Source organism: Magnolia sinica, chromosome 10 (assembly GCF_029962835.1).
Source record: "Magnolia sinica isolate HGM2019 chromosome 10, MsV1, whole genome shotgun sequence".
In the NCBI taxonomy this organism is placed as follows: Eukaryota; Viridiplantae; Streptophyta; class Magnoliopsida; order Magnoliales; family Magnoliaceae; genus Magnolia; species Magnolia sinica.
Window position 1 is genome coordinate 79,877,388 of NC_080582.1, and position 20,482 is coordinate 79,897,869.

General features: G+C 42.6%; 1 protein-coding gene across 3 annotated transcripts; it reads right to left on the reverse strand.

The window, feature by feature from the left end:
- Nucleotides 1-2,574: 2,574 nt before the first annotated feature.
- Nucleotides 2,575-19,548, reverse strand: LOC131217109 (vacuolar protein sorting-associated protein 22 homolog 1). Of its 3 annotated transcripts, none has more exons than XM_058211868.1 (8): nucleotides 19,414-19,548; nucleotides 18,797-18,873; nucleotides 18,471-18,581; nucleotides 10,669-10,804; nucleotides 4,304-4,458; nucleotides 3,765-3,872; nucleotides 3,219-3,308; nucleotides 2,575-2,956 (listed from the first exon to the last, which is right to left on the reverse strand). In XM_058211868.1, the coding sequence occupies exons 2-8, from the start codon at nucleotides 18,845-18,847 to the stop codon at nucleotides 2,861-2,863; spliced, it is 747 nt and encodes a 248-aa protein (XP_058067851.1). In that variant the 5' UTR covers nucleotides 18,848-18,873; nucleotides 19,414-19,548; the 3' UTR covers nucleotides 2,575-2,860. The 3 variants fall into 3 exon arrangements, with proteins under 3 accessions (XP_058067851.1, XP_058067853.1, XP_058067852.1); XM_058211870.1 differs by having other exon boundaries at nucleotides 18,797-18,851; nucleotides 19,414-19,466; XM_058211869.1 differs by lacking the exon at nucleotides 19,414-19,548 and adding an exon at nucleotides 19,201-19,390.
- Nucleotides 19,549-20,482: the final 934 nt, after the last annotated feature.

Below are 20,482 nucleotides of genomic sequence, written 5' to 3' on the forward strand. Positions count from 1 at the left end.
GGTTAAACACCCAACTTCAACATGGGCAAAGTCAGATGATGGGTGTAATTTTCAGGATATGCTTCAAAGCAAAGGCCCATAATATGGACGGCTAGATTGACATTGCATATGTGCCGCATGCATGTGTGTGTGTTTTGCAACCTGTTTGGCACTGGAAAAGCTTCTATGGACCCCACCATGATGTATGTGTTTTATCCACGCCATCCATCCATTTTGCCAGCTCATTCTAGGGCATGAGTCCAAAAACGAGGCTGATCCAAATATAGGGTGGACCACACCACAAGAAACAGTGTTGATTGAATGCCCACCATTAAAAACTTCCAAGGACCCACTGTAATGTTTATTTTCCATCCAGCCTGTTGATAGGTCACGTATACCTAAATGAAGGGAAAACACAAATATCAGCTTGATCCAAAACTTCTCCGGCTAACTAGTTTTTAATGGTCAGCATTCAATCACTATTGTTTCCTGTGGTGTGGTTCACCTGATATTTGGATCCACCTCTTTTCTGGCCTCATGCCCTAAAATGAACTATTTCAAAATAGATGGACAAGTAGGATCAAACGCATCGATCATGGTGAGCCTAACAGAGCTTCTCTTTTTCTTTTTCTTTTTCTTTTTCTTTTCTAATATCAGCTTGATCCAATATCTTTTCTTTTTCTTTTTTTAAACAGACAATGCACTTTGTCTATTGAAAGAGTATTCATTACGGGATCTTTTGGATGCACCAAAAGCTCACTTAAGACAAAGATGTTCATATCTGCGGTCTAAATAGACGTGGGGATGTTGATAGAGGCCTGTATGGATGTTTGAGATTTTGTGTTTTGGATGTGCTTTCTCCCAAGAGAGTTCACTGTATTGAAGAGCACACAAAATCTCGACCCTCAATAAGTGGGTCTTCAAATATGAACATGCTATCTTAAAATCTGGGCCATGTGTGGTTGTGGTTTGGGTACAAAACAATGCAGAGTACACAATAGGGAGGGAAGCAAAGTGCATTGCTTGCAAAATCACAATGTTTTGATGATCTAACCATCTAATAATCTTTGGTCTACAAATGGGACACTAAAAGGAATAACTTTGAAAGAAAGATCAATTACTAGATGGTTCGGATCGTCCACTGATCCAACTTAAAATTATGGTTGCCATCCCATCCTTAATATCCTTGTAGTGTGGTCCATACGAGTTGCAAATCTTACTTCTTTTTTTCCTTTATAAAAATAAAAAATTTAAAAAAAAAAGCCCCAGGGCCTAGATTGAGAATGGAGCCTAAGGATGAATTTGATTTTACATATATAACATGGTGAACATGGTGGCTTCACAAGCTTGGGTGTTCTACTCAATAATTCAGGTCCTTGATTTTACCAAAATTACCATCCAAGGGATGGGTACCAACCTACCATGAACGTAGGATGATTGTGCAAAAATTATCCTTATTCACTCGTTAGATGGGCCACACCATACAAAAATAATGGATAGCCATTGATTAAATAAAGAAATATAGGTATGGCCCACTTGATGAACGAAATTGGCTTACTTTTGCGTAAGGCTATCTGATGGAAGTCCATTCTTTGGAAGGGTTAGTGCCATACGCATCATCACATGGGATGGAAATTGTGGTTCAGCCGGTTGGAAGTGTCTCGTAGTTGTGGCTCATCCACACATTGGTGGGCCCTATTACATATCTTTGTAAATGGTGGCCCTGTCCATTATCAACTGTCTACAAAATCGTAACCATACACTTGTCAGGTGGGCCTTACGTGTATGCTAAGTTAGACCATTAACCGTCCATTGATTTTGACAGGGCGGCACGATTTTTTGTATCAGGTGATTTTCATGGTGGGGCCCACTGCTTGCATGGATTGCATGTACTACACAAGTGACACCTTGGCAAGACAGATGGATTGGACTGCATGTTACTGGACAGTTCCTGTTTTTTTTTGTTTTTTTTTTTTATAAAAAAAAAAAAAAAAAAAAAAAGAGACCATGTATTTGTAGCACTCGACATCGAATGGTTAGATTTTCAAATTAGGAAGATCTTGGGGCATCTACCATCCATGGTGAGGCCCACCATATCAACCCGCACGAGAAACAGGAATAGAAGTCCTGACTCATACATGCGGACGTGTGAGATCCAAACCACTGATCAGGCAGGTCCCACTATAAAGTTCCATGGCCCAAATATCAGATCAACCTGCTCGTTTGATGCACCACACAATGGTCACTTTCTTTCAACCATCCATTCCTCGTCAACACATTGTGGCCCACCCGAGAAGCAGACAGACCTGCCTGAAATTCAGCATTTCTTCGCCACCACTATACAATTTCTCCACACCCATGCCAATGTGGTCCATTGCAAGATCCCAAATGTTAATCAGGTGAGCTCCATGCATGGCCTGAAAAGATCACTGGCCCAATCATCAGGTGGACTGCGCAAGTACCGTGGTGCGGCCCACCTGATGAAAGGGTTTAGTCACCACTAGAGTCGCATCGAGCCCCTGAACGAGCCCAGCCAACTCTCGTTGATTCAGGGCCGCGACCCACCGAGTTTCCTAGAGAATCAGTTCCAAAATCTCATCAAACTGAGTTGACTTGGCCAAGTTCCAAATCGAATCGCGGTGTTTTAGAACCATGCCATATCACATGAATAATCTGTTTTTGCATCAAACCCTGACAAATGGAAGAGGATGCACAGAGTATGATGCAACTCCTATCCTACTGTACATATATGGGCATACATTGGCCCACCTTGGATTGCCTGTGGCCATGATCACATCAACAATTCTAGTCTATAGACCACATTTGGAAATTCAAACTTGTTATTATTACCAGATGATTAAATGTCAACGATCGGATCATATCAGCTTCCAGCAGCAATGGAAGCAGAAGCCACACAAGGAAACCAGTACCTGCGTCTCCCATCTTTGTGACCGTCGTCGATCATTGAAAGACCTTCCTGTTTTTATTCAAGAGTTCATAAACAAACACGAACCAACAATGATTTCAGAGTTTTATTTTAGAAGAAACAAAAATCGGTATGTGACAACTGACAATGGAGAAGATACATCGTTTCAACACTGAGGTTATGGTATCGATTCCCTAGTGGGAGTAGCTAAAAGTGGAGTGTGCACTGACAATGGGGTGTGTACTAACAACCTAACCCAAAAAAAAAGGTTCGGCATATGAAGGTGGAACAAACATATACAAAGTACACATACCTTGAGTAGAGCTTCAAGGGCATCGATAGCACGGCCGGATGACCATGAAAGCTGCTTCTCAACCTCTTCGACAGTCACGTAGCCATGGGCCTGAGAGGTGGGACCAAGCCTCAGAACAACGGATGAGATTTTATAAATGCATACAAGATTTTTCATTGCTAGTACAAAGATATGTCATGATTAGGAGCCCACAAAACTTCAATGTTGCAATGAGCTTTTGGTTGGCACATAACCATATGCAAGGGCCTACCTTTTTTGTGATCTGGATCCATAATGGATGGGCCAAGCTACAAGATTGTGATCTGATTATCCTAAACATCTGATTGGTATGACTTGCTTTCCTGCTAAATGTGGATTGTATCTTTTTCTGACTACCCATTTACAATATGCAAATCAGTTGGCTAGAATCATCAGAGGGGGTAGATTCTTCAGCATGACCCATCCCTTGATGGATTCCGCAAGTGGAAGTGCCCAGATTGCTGGATATGGGTGCCACATGTATGGTCATTAGGCTGGAAAACCTCTAATTGGAATCAACAAACAAACCTGAGCCAGCTCCAAAATTTCGTTGTGGTCTTTGTTCAACTCAGTTGGAACAGAACGGACAAGCTTTTTCTTTCCGACAGATATCACCTCAAAGCCACTACCCAATGCCTGGAAGATCCAAAGATCCAAGCAACACACCGTCACCGCACATGAAAACAGCAGCCAAGAAAAAATATCTTGAGTTTCGAAGCTTTGAACACATGCTTTCATAGATACGAATGCAAGGGGTGCATATATGCACCACCACATGTCAACATGACATAAAGATGTGACATCCGAGCCATCTATCAGGCAGGCCCCTTGGTGTACATGCCATGGCCTGAAACTCAGTCCTTGTCTAGCTTTACATCTGTTTCCATCCACCCAATAAGCGGACTTGCCCAATTTCTAGGCCATGGCATCTAAACGGGGGACCCACCTGACAGATTCTTGGATCTCATGCACGTTTACCATGTTGGCACCTCCTGCATGTAGATGGCCACCTTGTACATGTGTGCGATTAGCAATCCTCCTGGGACAATATGCAGTTGAGCCAATACCTTCAGTTTACTTATGGCGCGCAAGCAGTCGTCTTCAGAAACTGAGTCACGGGCAGCCTTTCTCCTTTGGCAGAGTAGATTGCGGAGTTCCTGCAAGTCAATTAGACCTCCATTGTGCGATCTAGTAGCCAAGCAGATGTCAACAATCTGCACCCCTGCCTAGCCATGTACATAACCTCATCTTAGTACAAGTTCCACTTTATTAGAAATGAAGTGTGCTAAAATTCCAAAGTTACATCTTTTGTGAAATTTATACAGTATAACTGTACACACCAATAGCATATTAAGTAAAACTTAGTTTGCATTTCAATACTATGGATTAGAAAAGGACTGTAATGTGGCAGGTGCATGGTAAAACGGAAAGGAAGAGATCACTGTCTTCTTCCTCTAAGATACACCTCATATCTGTGAGGAACCCTGAAAGCACAAGGTTTATTTGTTTTTTTTGTTTTTTTTTAAATGATAATAATGGATGAATTATGTTTACAGTGCCCTTAATATGACTAATATAACTTTCTCAAGATAGTAAACTTCTGAAAAATAGTAAACGATGTCTAATCATACCCTAACTCTCCTAGAAGACCAAAACGAAGACCAAAAATGACCCTAGAACAATTGAATTTTGCAAAACCATTCAATGGCATTGGCATTGGCCAGGATGTACAGCTCTTCGACATATTACGCGCGTGATTTCGATATCTGGTGGCAAAGTTCTGGCTGTCCAAAGCCATACTGTGTGTTGGCCGATCTCGACGTGATTTCTTTCAATCATGGCCCTCCATTAAGAAGTCCATGACCTGTCCTACATCAGATTGTTGGGGAGATGGAGATTTGATGAGTTTGGTTTGTCTCTCCTGGCAGCCAGTTGCTGGGATGTCATGAATTACCCTTTTTTTCTGGCAGAGCTGGATGGGGTTTACAACTACAGCTGCCAATGGGCTAGATCGGTGTCCGCCCCACCCTGGCACATTTACTTGTTGGAAGTGAAATTTAGGCCCAGGTTTGTGCATGAAAGCCATAACCAGGCCCAGAACCTGGATTTGACAGAAAAACCGTGTCTTGATAGTAATAAGCTGTTGAATCTGGGCTCAGCCCATTTATCTAACAGGGCTGAAAATTAGGCTCAGCACCATTGACATCCCAAATCACTTTCTTTCATAGCAGCAGCTGCTCAATGGTTCAGCCAACCCATGACCGCCGTATCAGAGCCCCCTTCCCTTTCACAAACTTGGAGAATAGAACGGTCTCAAACATCCCTAGGTGGTGCACAACCAATTCGTGCATCTTGAACTGAGTAATGGTTGGAAACTTCAGGCTTGATGAATCTGAAATTATTTCATTCCCTAAGAGGTGAAAATAGAGTAAAAGACTTCTCGAGCTAGTGGCCTTGCTTTGACAGGATTACTTAAATCCCAAGTATTTCTCACAGAAGAAAGGCGTAATTCTTGCAAAGGGTCTCTGGAGTACTATAAAAAGAACGTCAATATTAGAAATATAGTTGCATGATGCATGAAGAGAAGCAGCACCAGATTTGGGTGCAGAAGCAGAGATGCATCTAACTCAAAGCGAGATGGCACTTCGGTAGAAGCTACATTAATCAGATAACCAGCAGTTAGATTTTGAACATGGACTAGGAGATTCTTAACAGATGTCCACAACCTATGACACAAGGAAAGCGAGTTTTTCAAATTGAGCTGCTGCGTCCATGTGTCAACAATGTTTGTTGCAGCTCATATAAAAAAGAATTAATTATTTATGTTTTGATTATAACTACATTTTAATTTCTGGGATGCCTTTTTTTCTTATAAATAACTGATTTTCAGGCGTCACTTACCATTAATTCCTAAGAAAGCCGCAGAATGACCTCCAACCCATTGGGGACACAAGGAGAGGACACTTGCCCCAACATCATCACTCGATTGCACGCAATAGATACGAGTTCCACACGCGGCTCCCTCGCCGGGCACATCTTGAACCGCCCCATTCAGAATCAGAGTCCCGCAAGAGCACCGGTTTCATGCTCCTTCCTCAAACGGTCGGACCGACACACCCGGTTTTTCTTTTCTTTTCTTTTTTTGAAAGGTGACACACCCGGCTTCTTCGCCAGAAGCCCACCTTCCGTGGTCTTTGAGATAAGGCCTCCCACTCTACCAGAAGGATTTTTGCATCTGATTTTGATTGTAAAACAATCAGCTCCTACCACCATTGAAAGAGATTTGGGAGGGGGTCTGGAATTTTTCCAGTGGACACAAATGCGAGCCCAATGAAGATCTTCCCATTTAAACGTAGCCCTGTCTATCAGCCTCAGCTCCCTGAAGCTAGAACCTATCGCCACAAGCACCTCCTCAACCCAAAGTTCTAGCAGAAGGTTTAACGAGTTAACCTAGATATCCGACTGACCATACACCAACCATTCCTCCCATCTAGTAAGGGACAACACAGGACATTACAATGGATTTAACTGGCAAAAATAACTTGTATCTACCATTTCAGAAGGATACAGAAACCCAAAACATCGATTCATTGATTTGATGAATAAGGAAATCCTGGGCCTCTAGGTTACAGCTCGAACACAACCAATGATTGAGATCAGTGCCTCCTAATCCAGCTCTCATCGTGGTAATTAGACTCCATTGAGACCGAAAATGGTCTAATCCAAAAATGCTAGGGTGAACAGAAACCACCGAACTCAAAACCAAAATGAGATTGTTTTGATAAACAACACCGACTGGGTAGGATGAGAAGCGCTTACCTTCGGAGGGGCTGGAGGAGAAGTCTAGGACCCTATGCCTTTGGAAGAAAATCCCATTAGAGCTCCTTTGAAGCAGACCGATCCCCCCTTTTGGTTGAAATCTCCTGACTTTGAATTCTCCGGGGATTGTTGCTTGCTAGTCTCAGCTGCAGAAACTTTTTAGCTCCTCACTTCCCTAGATAGTGACCATGATCCCTTCTCTAACCTCCTTATTTACCTCACTTGGGCTGGAATGCGCTTTCTGCACCCTCATCTCCTTGGAATATTTTGCCCGATACCCCTTCAATCACCCTCAGAATATCTTTTTCCCTCTCCATCCTCGCAAAAATGAAACCCCTGATAACAGACAAACCTTTTTCTTTAGGGATTACCACCTTCATAACCTTACCAAAGTGCCCAAACACCCTCTGGAAGTTGATATCTATCAATTCCTCCGAGAACCAATCGACAAGCAAGGTCTGCGACTCTTTCATACTCTCCCTAGGCCTTGGTTTCCTCCTCTTCCTACCCCTTCCTGCCGGAATCTGCACCTCCTTTTCAACTTCTCGAGATAATGCACCACCCTGACCTATGCTCTCAGAGGCCACCTCTTTCCCCCAACAATCATTCTTCCCTACCATCATAACTTAGGGATTATCAATGGAGCGAGCTGGCCCTTTGCCCATAGCACCATGGTTCCTTATTTCCTTTAGAGAACTGCAAGAGGGTCTCAGATCTGTCCCCACAGGAAGTTGCTTGGCAAAATTCATTTTCCAGAGACCTTCACCCGCTTTTCTTTCGACGATAACCAAGCTATCCTCACCTAGGCCCTCCAGGAAAACCATTTCCTCAACTGGGGTGCCTTTGGAAGGTAGATTCTTTCAATGAACCATGCTCCGATGACAACCACCACCACACACCCCCCCCCCCCCCACTCTTCCTCCACTCTTTCAACAACCACCGTGCCTTCCCCTCTTGGCCCTTCAAGGAGAATCTTTTCTCCATCACATATCTTTCCTTCAATCTCCAGCCACCGATCTCTACGTTGTCTTGCTTCACATGCTGCACAATCTCGCTCCTCCTACTCCGCTCGCTCTCCTCTCATCTCTCCTATCCTGCACGATCTTAGTTCCTTGCACTTGGCTAGCTCCTCATCATGAATCCAAAGGTTTATGTAAATTATGGTCCACAATCATTGTTGTTGTCATCACCATCATATTAGCCTTGCATGTTTTCCTTTTCTTCTTTCAGAAAGGTCATTGTTACCTTTTAGAAGGGGGAAAAAAAACGCTTACAACGATGTGGCATATGGCTTACAACTATGGGATCATTGGTAAACTAGACTTGAAAAAAGCTTACAACTATGTGGATTGGAATTTTCCTTTAATACGTGCTAAACTGGTTGGGTTTCAGTTCTGAGTGGTGTAGGTGGATATGGGAATGCATAAGTCGAGCCCACTCCCCGATTCTGGTTAATGGCTCGCACAAAGGCTTTCTTGAAAGTTCTAGAACATTGAGGCAGGGGGATCCTATATACCCACTTCTTTGTGTGATTGTAGTAAAGGCTCTAAGAAAAAAGTTGACTTTCACAAGCAGCAACAATCTCACCAGTGGCTATGAGATTGACCTCCACATTTCTCATTTGCAGTTTGCCTATGACGCTTTTGTTCTGCGAGGCAGATCTAGGAAAAATTGGAAATCTTCGTAAAATGTTGTGGTGCTTCAAGTGGGTCTCGGGATTAAAGATTAATATCCACAAAAGCAAATTACTGGGGGTCCATGTGAGTGAGGCAAGGATCAATTGTTAGACAAGAAGTCTTCTATCATCTTATTTGGGCCTCCCTCTCCGCATCAGAAGGCCAACCAAACACTCATGGCATGTGGTGGAAGAAATGGAATAGAAACTATCAAGGTGGAGGGAAGTCAGTATCTATCCTTGGGGCAAAATCACCATGATTTAAGTCAGCTCTTGCCAACACGCCACTTCAATATATGTCATTATTCCAATGGCCAACTAATTCATAGATTGGAACAAATTCAGAGGGATTCTTTGGAAAGGCTCGGAAAATAAAAACAAGTTCCACTCGATTAGTTAGGATGAGGTGTGCAAGCCAGGGAAGATGGAAGATTGGAAATCAGGAATCTCAAGTCCACGAAAATGGCCCCTCCAGGAAAAGGGTTCTAGAGGTAGCGGAGAGGAATGAAGGTTGTGGAAGCGGACAATCCTTAGTAAATATAGAACAGAGGAAGGTGGGTGGTTTCCATGATCTTCGGTTCAATACAACGCATCTAGGTTGTGGAAACCAGTGTTTAAAAGTGTTAAACTCTTATGGGGAGATCTCTATTAATCCAAGGCAAGGCTCAAAGTTAAGTTTCTAGATGGATGGATGGTGTACAGGCAGCCCTTTTATGTAGTCTTCCTAGATTATTCAGGTTAGCAGTTGGGGGAGATGATTCAATCTCATGTTGTGTCATTCTTGGGTGGGAATGTGTTGTGGTCTCTGATATTCTACAGAAGTCTTTCAAAAAAAGAGATTGAAGACTTCACATATGGGGCTCATTAAACATTCTGAGGTACTCAGTGCTCACCAACCTAGATAAGTGGAACATTGATAGGTTGAGCCGCTTCTCCGTCAAGTCCATTCGGTCATTATTGGGCATGCTCCCTATGCTACGCCAAAAGCCATGCATCTTATATGGAAATATAAAGGCCCTCCCCATATCCTTCCTTTCACATTGTTGGTCAGAAAAACACAATGTGCTCACAATTGACAATTTACAAAAGAGGAGGTTGTTCATCACAAACGGTCAGGTCATGTGGTTAAGGGATGAAAAATTGGTGAATCATTTGTTTATTTGATGTTCCTGACTTATTTCGCAAGGCCAATTTGGACTAAGCAAGTCTTTGATGCTTTAGCATTTGCAGAGCCAATTGTAATGGACGATGATATTTACGCCACGCCAAGGTGCCCACTTATGGACATGTGTCAAGCTCATCTCTAACACAATTTGGATCAAAGGTGATCCATTACATGCAACCAGAGAGTTAAAATAAGTCAACCATCTCTCTTGGAGTTGCCTTGGGGCTTCCAATAAATCCATTGACTGCTCTCATGGACCATATGGGCCACGTGCTGCACTTTTCATAAGTTTTGAATGTAAGACACTAATCTTTGGGGCGACAAGACTACAATGTAAATGCTTTTTGTATTTCTGTGTTGTCACTTGATGAAAAAAGAAGAAAGAAGTGTAGATTCTCACCAACAACAAACTTGAGATTAAGCTAAATGGTTCACAATCAAGAAAGGATGTGTATCTGTAAAACAAAAGCACTAGTTATAAAGAAACATGATCCTCTTAAAAGACTAAATATACCACCCTTAAGTAAGGACTGCAGTCACAAGGAACCAGAGTTAACAAGTAATTGCAGTAAGAGCATAGCTTCTAGACAACTTCCTTGGACATATTCAGTTTTTTATTCATTGATTTCTCTACGGCAGATGGGCAACTTTCTCAAACAATCATCATCTTTGGTTATACATCTGCAGCATGAAAGCTGAAGATGTGGAAAAAAAAAAAAATTTCAAAATAAAAATAAGATACAGTCTGGGGAACGGAGAAAAACGATACCAACCGAGTTCATAGTAGAAGTCACCGATCCCTAACAACTCCGCCCAAAAACCCTTGTTCGAAGCCAGGGGATCCACTCCAACTTTAGCACACATCTCATGGAATTGTGATCTGAATGCAGGGTTCTTACGGATGTCATTCTGCACTGGACCAGCAAAATACTTATTCAATATAATCATCAAAAGACTGATATGCACAATATTTAAGCGGAGCCACCATCTAAACCCACCCCAAATCATAGACACAACCACCCTTTTCTAAGTTGTGCTGTTGGCTTTTCAAAAGTAGAAAAGATGGTGTTTTTGTCAATAAGGTGTCAACATCAATTCCCTATTTTCATTGCATGAATTTAGCTATAGTTGTAAAATTTTGTATATAGTTAAGTACACCTCAATTTGATTCTATAACTATTAGAAATTGATATGGCTTGTCCCTTTTGAGCATTCCAAGAGGTGTAAGGACCATACAATCTCGTTTGAGCATATCCCAAGAGAACAGGGAGGTGGATTCCATTGCAAAGGTGGAAGCAGGCAGTCCTGAAGATGTGTGTTTAAGGATTGGTAGCTGGGGCCCTCTTTTTCTCTCTTTCTTTCTTTTTTTCTGTTTTTTTTTTTTTTTGCGGGGGGGTAGGTGACCTCTAAAATATAACAGAAGAAGATTCACAACTCTCTCTATTTTATTATTGAGAAATTAACAATATAAATTTGGGAACAGATCATGAGATAGAGAACATTGAGTCACAGTGAGTCTGGAAAATCCAGCAATTACAATTCATCTGAGTTTAACAATTTTGAGCTATACAATTCTTTCCATCACTAAGATAAATTCCAAACAGGACTCTATGTGGTGCTACTTAAGGCTGAGCTTGGTAATTAATATATTTGCATTGAGCAGAATGCCATTTGACTAAACACATCATTTACAGCATCATATGGGACTCGACAAATCGTGTAACCAAGCTACTTGGAAGAAGAAAGCACACAAGAAGAAGGCTTGTATCATGGTTCTAAATATCAGTATCAAGGAGTGTATTGACCTACCCGAAAACCAATACAAGTATCAAACATGATCAATTGAAATTTTTTGGCCAAAGAACTAAGGAAAAATATCAGAAAGGGGAAAATGAGAAATTCAAGAATCTCTCTCTTTTTTCTTTCTTTCTTTTTATTTGTTTATTTTGGACATGTATGTAATGATGTGTCAGACCATTATTAGATAAGAATGCCGCGTGTCACCTTGACCTCCTGAAAGCAAGTGGTTCCAAAATGGTAACGGTGGCCGTAACGGCCACCACCGTTACCGTTATGATACGGGCCGTAACAGCCATTACGGCCCCTGTATCGGCCGCTACGGCCATTTTTTTATTTTTTGAAAAATTTATTACAGGACCGTTGCAGTCCATTACGGGACCATTACGGCTTGTTTTTTCTGTAACGGCTGTTACAGCTGTTTCGACCCAATAACGCGTAACGGTTATGACCGTTACCATTACGTTACAGTCATTACTTAACCAATTTTGAATATCTTGCCTGAAAGTCAACCAAATTGGCCTAATTGAATACAAATCAAGCATGATTTAGTAGGTTAGGGTCTATTACATTGAAATATGTTACAAACCAGTCATCGGAAGTGGTCAGTTGTACGTGTCATTCTGTTTGCATGTATTTAGGCATGGTTTTAGGCATGTTTGCAAGTGAGGTCAGTAGTTGGTTGTATTAGTTCCTTATTTCATGCATGAGTCTTAGGTAGTTTCCTTGTTTAAGTCCTAGTTTTAGGAAAAACATCCCCACATCCGTGTAGTGGGAAAAGTTGGGTGTAATTGAATCAGTTGTAACTAGAGTCTACAAAAACGGAAAAGGAATGAATGAAGGATATAAAGTTTATCTCCAAACAGCTGTCTGCAACAGGGATTGGATCCCTTTAACAATCCTATAATTTTTTCTCTCACCATTGGTCGACCAAAGAAGACACCTAAATCCATTCCGCCGTCACCTCGTCCCTTCACTCAATCCCACATCCACCGCCAAAACCCAGGTCGTAACATTATGCTATCAGAGACGGGGCCAATGGAGCATCGAATGGAGAGTCTAGAGAAGAAGGTCAGCACACTTGCTGCCAGCCAAGAGAAGATCATCGAAAAGATGACCGAGCTCTTCGCAACTTGGTCGTCGAGGTGGGAACCCCAAGCCAATCCGCGAGAATGGGGAGAAGCTTCTCAACCTCGCAACAATGGGGGGGCCTACAATAGCTCAACCAGTACAGGAACCTCCATTAATTTCGGTGCTCCAAAGCTAGTCAAGCTCGACTTCCTGCGATTCAACAACAGTGAAGATCCCACACGTTGGCTCTGTCGGGTGGAGCAGTTTTTTGAATTCCAGCGCACCTTAGAGGAAGAGAAGGTGGCACTTGCTTCCTTCCACATGGAAGGGGATGCACAAATGTGGCTGCAACTTCACAAGCAGACTCATGGGGCCATGAATTGGGAGGAGTTCAAACAAGGAGTACATGCAAGGTACGGTCCTACAAAATTTCAAGATTTCTTTGCTGACTTGATTAAATTGAAGCAGTTTGGGAGTGTCAAAGAGTATCAGACAGTTTGAACGCCTCCTCTCATGGGCGGGTCAAGTCACCCCAATACAGCAGGTTAGTTGCTTCATCAGTGGGCTCCGTGACAACTTGCAAGCCGATGTGAGGGCGGGAAATCCCACCACACTAGAAGCAGCGATTGGCCTTGCTCGCTTGTTTGAAGCCCGAAACCAGGCCATCCGCCGACCACCGGTGCTGGAAAACTCCAAATTCAAACAGGCCCTAGCTCCAACACGCACCCCACAGGCTTCTCCAGTCAAGCGCATGACACCGGAAGAAGTCAAAGAAAGGAGAGATAAGGGCCTTTGCTTCTGCTGCAATGAAAAATACTCCCCTGGCCATCAATGCAAATGCCTATTCGTCATTGAAGCTTGCTAGCCCGAGGAGGATGAAGACGATGGAGGAGAAGGGTCACAAGAGGTCGAAGGAGCCAGTGAGAGCACGCCCGAGATCTCTTTCAATGCAATTTCTGGAGCTCATACTCCCCAAACTATGAGATTGAAAGGTACGTTGTTTTCAACACCAGTGAAGATTTTGGTGGATTCAGGGAGCACACACAATTTTATTAGTAGCTCTCTGGCTGCTAAAGTTGGGCTCCAAGCGTTGGAAGGGAGGCCATTTGAGGTGGCCGTAGCAAGTGGGGAACGGTTGATCAGCCCAGGCCGGTGCAACCAGGTCCCACTCCATATCCAAGGTACCCCACTTTTATTAGACTTCTACTTGTTACCCTTGGATGGATATGAGATTGTCTTGGGTACCCAATGGCTCAGGACTTTGGGTCCCATAATCTGGGATTTTGCCAACCTTCAAATGCGTTTCACAGTTTTGGGAAAAGAAATCTCATTGCAGGGTTTAACATCTCCACAAGACAAGCTTGTAGAAAACTTTTACCTAGAACAAGTATTAAAGCAGGGGCGCCCAGGAGTGGTCTTACTACTTAATGCAATAGCTACTCCACAAGCCAAGGCAATCGATAACACCCTCCTTGCAATATTGGATGATTATGCAGATGTCTTCTTTGAACTAGTCGGTCTCCCACCACCACACCAGCATGATCATCACATCCCACTCCTTATTGGGACCGAACCTGTCAACGTACGCCCGTATCGGTATCCTTATTTTCAGAAGACAGAGATTGAAAAATTGGTGAGCGATCTGCTGAAATCAGGAGTCATACGGCCTAGCACGAGTCCTTATTCTTTGCTTGTGTTACTGGTCAAGAAACATGACGAGTCATGGAGGATGTGCATCGACTATAGGGCTCTCAACAAGGTCACCATAAAAGACAAGTTTCCAATTCCTGTGATCGACAAGCTGTTGGATGAATTACATGGTGCTCTCTTCTTCTCCAAGCTAGACTTACGCTCTGGCTATTATCAAATTCGAGTCCACCCCCAAGACATCCACAAAACAGCCTTTCAAACACATAGTGGGCATTATGAATTTCTAGTCATGCCATTTGGCCTGACAAATGCACCCTCCTCTTTTCAAGCCCTCATGAATTACATCTTCCGCGATCATCTCCGTAAGTTCGTCATTGTTTTCTTTGACGATATACTGATCTATAGCAAGACATGGGATGACCATTTACAACATTTGAAGGTGATCTTTGATATCTTACGAACTAACAAGCTATTTGTGAAAAAGCAAAAGTGTCATTTTTGTGACACACGGGTAGCCTATTTGGGCCACATCATTACTCGCCAAGGAGTGGCGGTAGATCCTAAGAAGGTTATGGCTATGACTAATTGGCCCAAGCCAATTACACCCAAAGCACTTCGAGGTTTCCTTGGCCTCACTGGTTATTACCGTAAGTTCATTCAAGACTACGGAAAAATAGATGGGCCGCTTACAAAAATGCTAAAAAAAGATAGGTTCGCCTAGTCCCAAGCTATGGAGGAAGCTTTCAAAAACCTGAAACAGGCAATGACAAAGGCACCAGTTCTAGCCTTGCCTGATTTTTATAAATACTTTGTGGTAGAATGCGACGCATCTGGGTCGGGAATTGGCGTTGTCTTACTGCAGGACAAGAGACCGATAGCATTCTTCAGCCGATCTCTTAGTGGGAAGAATCTCCTCATGTCAACCTATGACAAGGAGATGCTTGCACTAGTCTCTGCGGTCCAAAAATGGAGGCCATACTTGCTTGGAAGAACTTTTATTGTCCGCTCGGATCAGCAAAGCCTTAAGTACTTGTGGGAGCAAAAGATTACAACCCTTGCACAACAAAAATAGCTCTACAAACTGATGGGGTTCGACTTCACCATAAAGTACAAACAAGGGGGAGAAAATGTAGTGGCGGATGCGCTATCCCGAAGCAACTACGAAGGAGAGATTGCAGTTGTTTCTTCTCCTGTTCCACGGTGGATCTCAGCCATCAGAGAAGAAGTTGCATCTAATCCCAAGCTCCAACCACTAGTTCAGCTATGCTTGGCAGATAATGCCATTGGCCCATGGAGGTTTCATGAAGGTGTGCTTTTTTTTAAAGATCGCATTTACCTTGCAGATGACTCCCCGCTCTTGCAGGATATACAATCTCAATTCCATAATAGCACACATGAAGGATTAGTCAAAACACTCCAGCGCTTGAAGGCGGTGTTTACTGGACCAGGCTTAAGCAACAACTCAAAGAATTTATCAAGAAATGTGATGTCTGTCAGTGGAACAAGGCTGAGCACAGACAACCGGCTGGACCTCTCCAACCTCTTCCAATCCCTACAGAAATTTGGTCGCACATTAGCATTAACTTCGTGGAGGGACTTCCACCCTCCCAAGGCAAGTCAACAATTTTTGTGGTAATAAATCGCTTATCTAAATACATTCATTTTGTTCCATTGAAGCATCCATATACGGCTGTAAGAGTTGCTCGTGTTTTCTTTGATCAAATATTTAAGCTTTATGGTTTGCCTGAATCCATAGTTTGTGACCGAGACCCAACTTTCACAAGTGCGTTTTGGAAGAAGCTTTTCCAACTGCACGAGACCCAATTCAATTTTAGCTCCTCTTACCACCCGCAAACCGATGGGCAGACAGAGATAACCAATCGCACCATGGAGATGTATCTCCGTTGTTTCAGTGGAACCAGACCAAAAGAATGGATGCGATGGCTAACATGGGCGGAGTATTGCTATAATACAAGTTGGCATTCAGTGATCAAGAAGACTCCATTCGAGGCAATGTATAGCCGCACCCCTCCAACTTTATTATCTTATATTACCAACACTGCAAAGGTACAAGCTGTGGAAGATGAGCTGCTTCATAGGGACAAGGTGTTGAACGAGTTGCGTGAGGCCTTGAAGAAAGCTCAGTCTCGTATGAAACAGGTTTATGATGGGTCCCACAGAGAAAAAGATTACTCTGTAAGAGATTGGGTCTATCTTAGACTCCAACCCTACAAGCAAGCTTCCCTTGCTCTCAGGCGAAATATGAAACTCGCTCCCAAGTATTACGAGTCATTCAAGATAATAGAGAAGATTGGCTGCGTTGCTTACAAGCTTGACTTACCAAAAGATTCAAGGATACATCCGGTGTTTCATGTTTCATTGCTCAAACCCAAGATTGCGGATGCTAAGCAGGTGATCGAACAACTTCCTGAAGTAGATGAATAGTCTCGAATGGTTCCAAATCCTCAAGCAATACTAGACAAGCGCACAAAAAGAGGGAAAGATGAAGCATTGGTGCATTGGGTGGGTCTATCTCCTGCAGATGCCACGTGGGAAAATCTTGAAGAATTGAAGATGAGGTTTTCAGAGCTAGCCCTTGAGGGCAAGGGCTCTTTTTAAGGAGGAGGGGATGTTACAAACCAGTCATTGAAAGTGGTCAGTTGTACGTGTCATTCTATTTGCATGTATTTAGGCATGGTTTTAGGCATGTTTGCAAGTGAGGTCAGTAGTTGGTTGTATTAGTTCCTTATTTCATGCATGAGTCTTAGGTAGTTTCCTTGTTTAAGTCCTAGTTTTAGGGAAAACATCCCCACATCCGTGTAGTGGGAAAAGTTGGGTGGGTAGTGGGAAAAGTTGGGTGTAATTGAATCAGTTGTAACTAGAGTCTACAAAAACGGAAAAAGAATGAATGAAGGACATGAAGTTTATCTCCAAACAGCTGTCTGCAGTAGGGATTGGATCCCTTTAACAATCCTATAGTTTTTTCTCTCACCATTGGTCGACCAAAGAAGACACCTAAATCCATTCCGCCTTCACCTCGTCCCTTCACTCGATCCCACGTCCACCACCAAAACCCAGGTCATAACAAAATAGAACTAAAAAACGATGAAAATAATGAAAATAAGCGATGGTTACCCTTTCCTGATTTTCTCGTCATGGTGCATTTCACTTTGATTCATCGAATCTCACTCAGATCTAGAGCTTTGATTCCCAAAATAGGCCTAGGATTAGTCTAAAAAAATCTTTTTTAAGTTTCCTCCACAGTTGAAACAAAAATTGAAGAGGAAAATAAGAAATTTCTTGAAAAAGATTTGCAAATTTTGGACGTTACGGCCTATATTGGCACTGATATAGCCTGTATCAGCTGATACGAGCCAATACATGCCATTTATTTAGGAACAAGCTGATTCAAAGCCGTATCACGTATCATATTCAACCAATGTAGAAATGATACAACCATATCAGCCAGTACAATACTGATATTCAAATTCATGGCTTATAGTGCACTAGAACTCAAGAGCTAACAATTTTTTGAGGTTAGTACAGATGTGGATCCCTCAATATATAGACCCAAGAACCTTCTAAGAATTTTACATGGATGGCTAGGATGAAGCCATGTGGTGATCATCCAACGACCAGCAAACACTCTAAACCTTCTAGAATATTCTATACTATCCTCTCTACCAACACCCACTAGAGGATTCTACAACATTACAGAGATCTATGTACTAATCTATTTGATTCTAGCCCGGTCTCTGCACTACTTATTCAATCCTAGGCCTCTGGAGAATTTTGTAAAATTATCTACACACTATCTACATAGCCTCTAATGTACAAGAAAATCACAAACTGATTAAATCCCTATTTATTCTCCCACAGATCGGATCCGTAACAAGGAGGTGGCATACCCATCCTCAGTGCGGCCCTTCAGATCAATCATCTGGACTGCTGATCCACAGCACCCACTTGTACACCTCATCTTGATGATCACATAGTTCCCATCCATCAAAACCAGATTCAAGCTAATAATAATTCACATTAAAAAGATATTCATTACCTTGTGCTTGCGCGCGAATTCTTCCAATTGAGAACGGAATGTTGAGAGCTGTTCTTTCATCAAATCTGTTCTGATCTTGGCCACATTTTCTCCAAGCAATCGATATTGATCCTGAAAATTCAAAAAAGAATAATGCGTGCATCAGAACCAGGAATCTCGTGGGACCCACAAATTACACACACACTGATCGATTCACATACGCAGAATTTTCCATTTTGGGAATTGAATTATTGAAGTAGACTGCACCATTTCAATTCCCAAAAGCAGATATGCGGTGTGCATGCAGATCAAACAGGTTGGTTGCAGATATCAATTTACAGTCATACCCTTGCAGCTGCTGCTGTCTGCAAACCAGAAATTCCAGGCCTTCTCCTCATTCTTCTGTAGATTGACGAAAACCGTGCTTGAGAAAGATCAAAGAAAAGGAGACTGTCAATTAAGAAGAAGAAGAAACTGCGTCATCGAGAGGAGGAAGGATAAAAACAAAGGAGACAGGGGCGAGGATGCTCCAATCTCAGAGATTTTGGGGCAGGTTCCATTAACGGTAGACCACACCAACATCAACAGTCAGGATTGCCAAAACAAGGACGCTACTTTTCAAAATTAAAAACCCGCGTGTCGCGTTGAAAACCCTCGACGGAGCATTGGAGCCGCAAAAATCTCCTAGATTGAAAGATCTAAAAGCCACAAAGCTGGGCCTTTTTCAATGGAGTGTGGGCCATTGCTTTACGTATACTTCTTGATCGTCTATGCACAGGCAACAAATTGAAATTTCAGGAAAATGCCCGTTGGAATTTTCAACATATAAACGGTCTGGATATGAATCATGGATGCCCGTGATGGATAGGACCCTCCAAGAGGGTAGGTCACGCCACGGACGGTTAGTTTTCCTTTTTTATAAACCAATCATAAATCCAACGGTCACCGTGAGAGAGAGACGTACAGCTGGGGAGCGATCGGCGAGACAGAGGTAGAGAGAGAGAGAGAGAGAGAGAGAGAGAGAACCTTTGGGGAGGATCGAGATTGGAAGCCGCCTGGGGAGGGGTATTATTGTTATTTGCCCGATGAGAGAACGGGAGAGCGAATTGTCTACTCTGTGGGGACCAAACCGTGATGTATTTATATTATCCACGCCGTCCATCCATTTTTTCAGCTAATTTTAGGTAACAAGACAAAAAATGAATTATATCAAAAGATCAAGTGGACCACACCACAAGAAATAACGGGGATAATAATGCCCAACGTTGAAACCATCCTAGGCCCACGGAACAAGCCATGTGGGTGAGACCCTAATTACAGGGGCCCACCTAGATGTAGGAATTAGAAATCGGATTGTGTACTGAGTTACTCAGTACGCTCTTATCGTACTGAGTAAACTCAGTTGGGCTTACTGCGAATGCATGTGAGTTATCCACGCCCCCCATTCGTAGATCATTTGATGGGTTCAACTCAAAACTGATGCATAAACAAAGCCCAAGTGGACCATAACACTGGAAAAGGTAGAACTATTGATTTCAACTGTTGAAAATTTTCTAAAGCCTCCGGTGATGTTTATTTGTCATCTAAGCTGTTCATAAGATCAGAAAGACATGGATGAAGGGAAAGCACAAATATTAACTTGATCTAAAACTTCTGTTGTCCCCAAGAATTTTTCAACGGTAGATGGTCAATTCACACTGTTTCCAGTGGTGTGGTCCATTTGAGGTTTGGATATACTCCATTTTCGGGATATAGCCCTAAAATTATGTGTTAAAATATATGGACGGAGTGGATACAATGCATGAATGACAGTGGGCCCACTGAGTTTACTCAGTACGCTTACCGTACTGAGCTACTCAGTACGCAATCCGCTTCCTAGGAATTATATATCTACGCCGTTCATCTGTTTTTCAAGATTATTTTAGGTCATGGTCCACAAACTGAAGTTGATAAAAGCTATAAGTGGGTCACACCACAGAAAACAGTGATTATCGATCGTTGAAAACCTTGTGGGGCACAAAAGTTTTGGATCC

Bases quoted from the DNA above. Each gene is read 5' to 3' on its own strand.
- LOC131217109 (XM_058211868.1), bottom strand. From the start codon at position 18,847: ATGAGGAGAAGGCCTGGAATTTCTGGTTTGCAGACAGCAGCAGCTGCA. The intron at 18,582-18,796 runs GTATGACTGTAA...TTGAATTTTCAG, and splicing joins AGACAGCAGCAGCTGCAAGG to GATCAATATCGATTGCTTGG. The intron at 3,873-4,303 runs GTATTGGCTCAA...TGGATCTTCCAG, and splicing joins GCGCCATAAGTAAACTGAAG to GCATTGGGTAGTGGCTTTGA.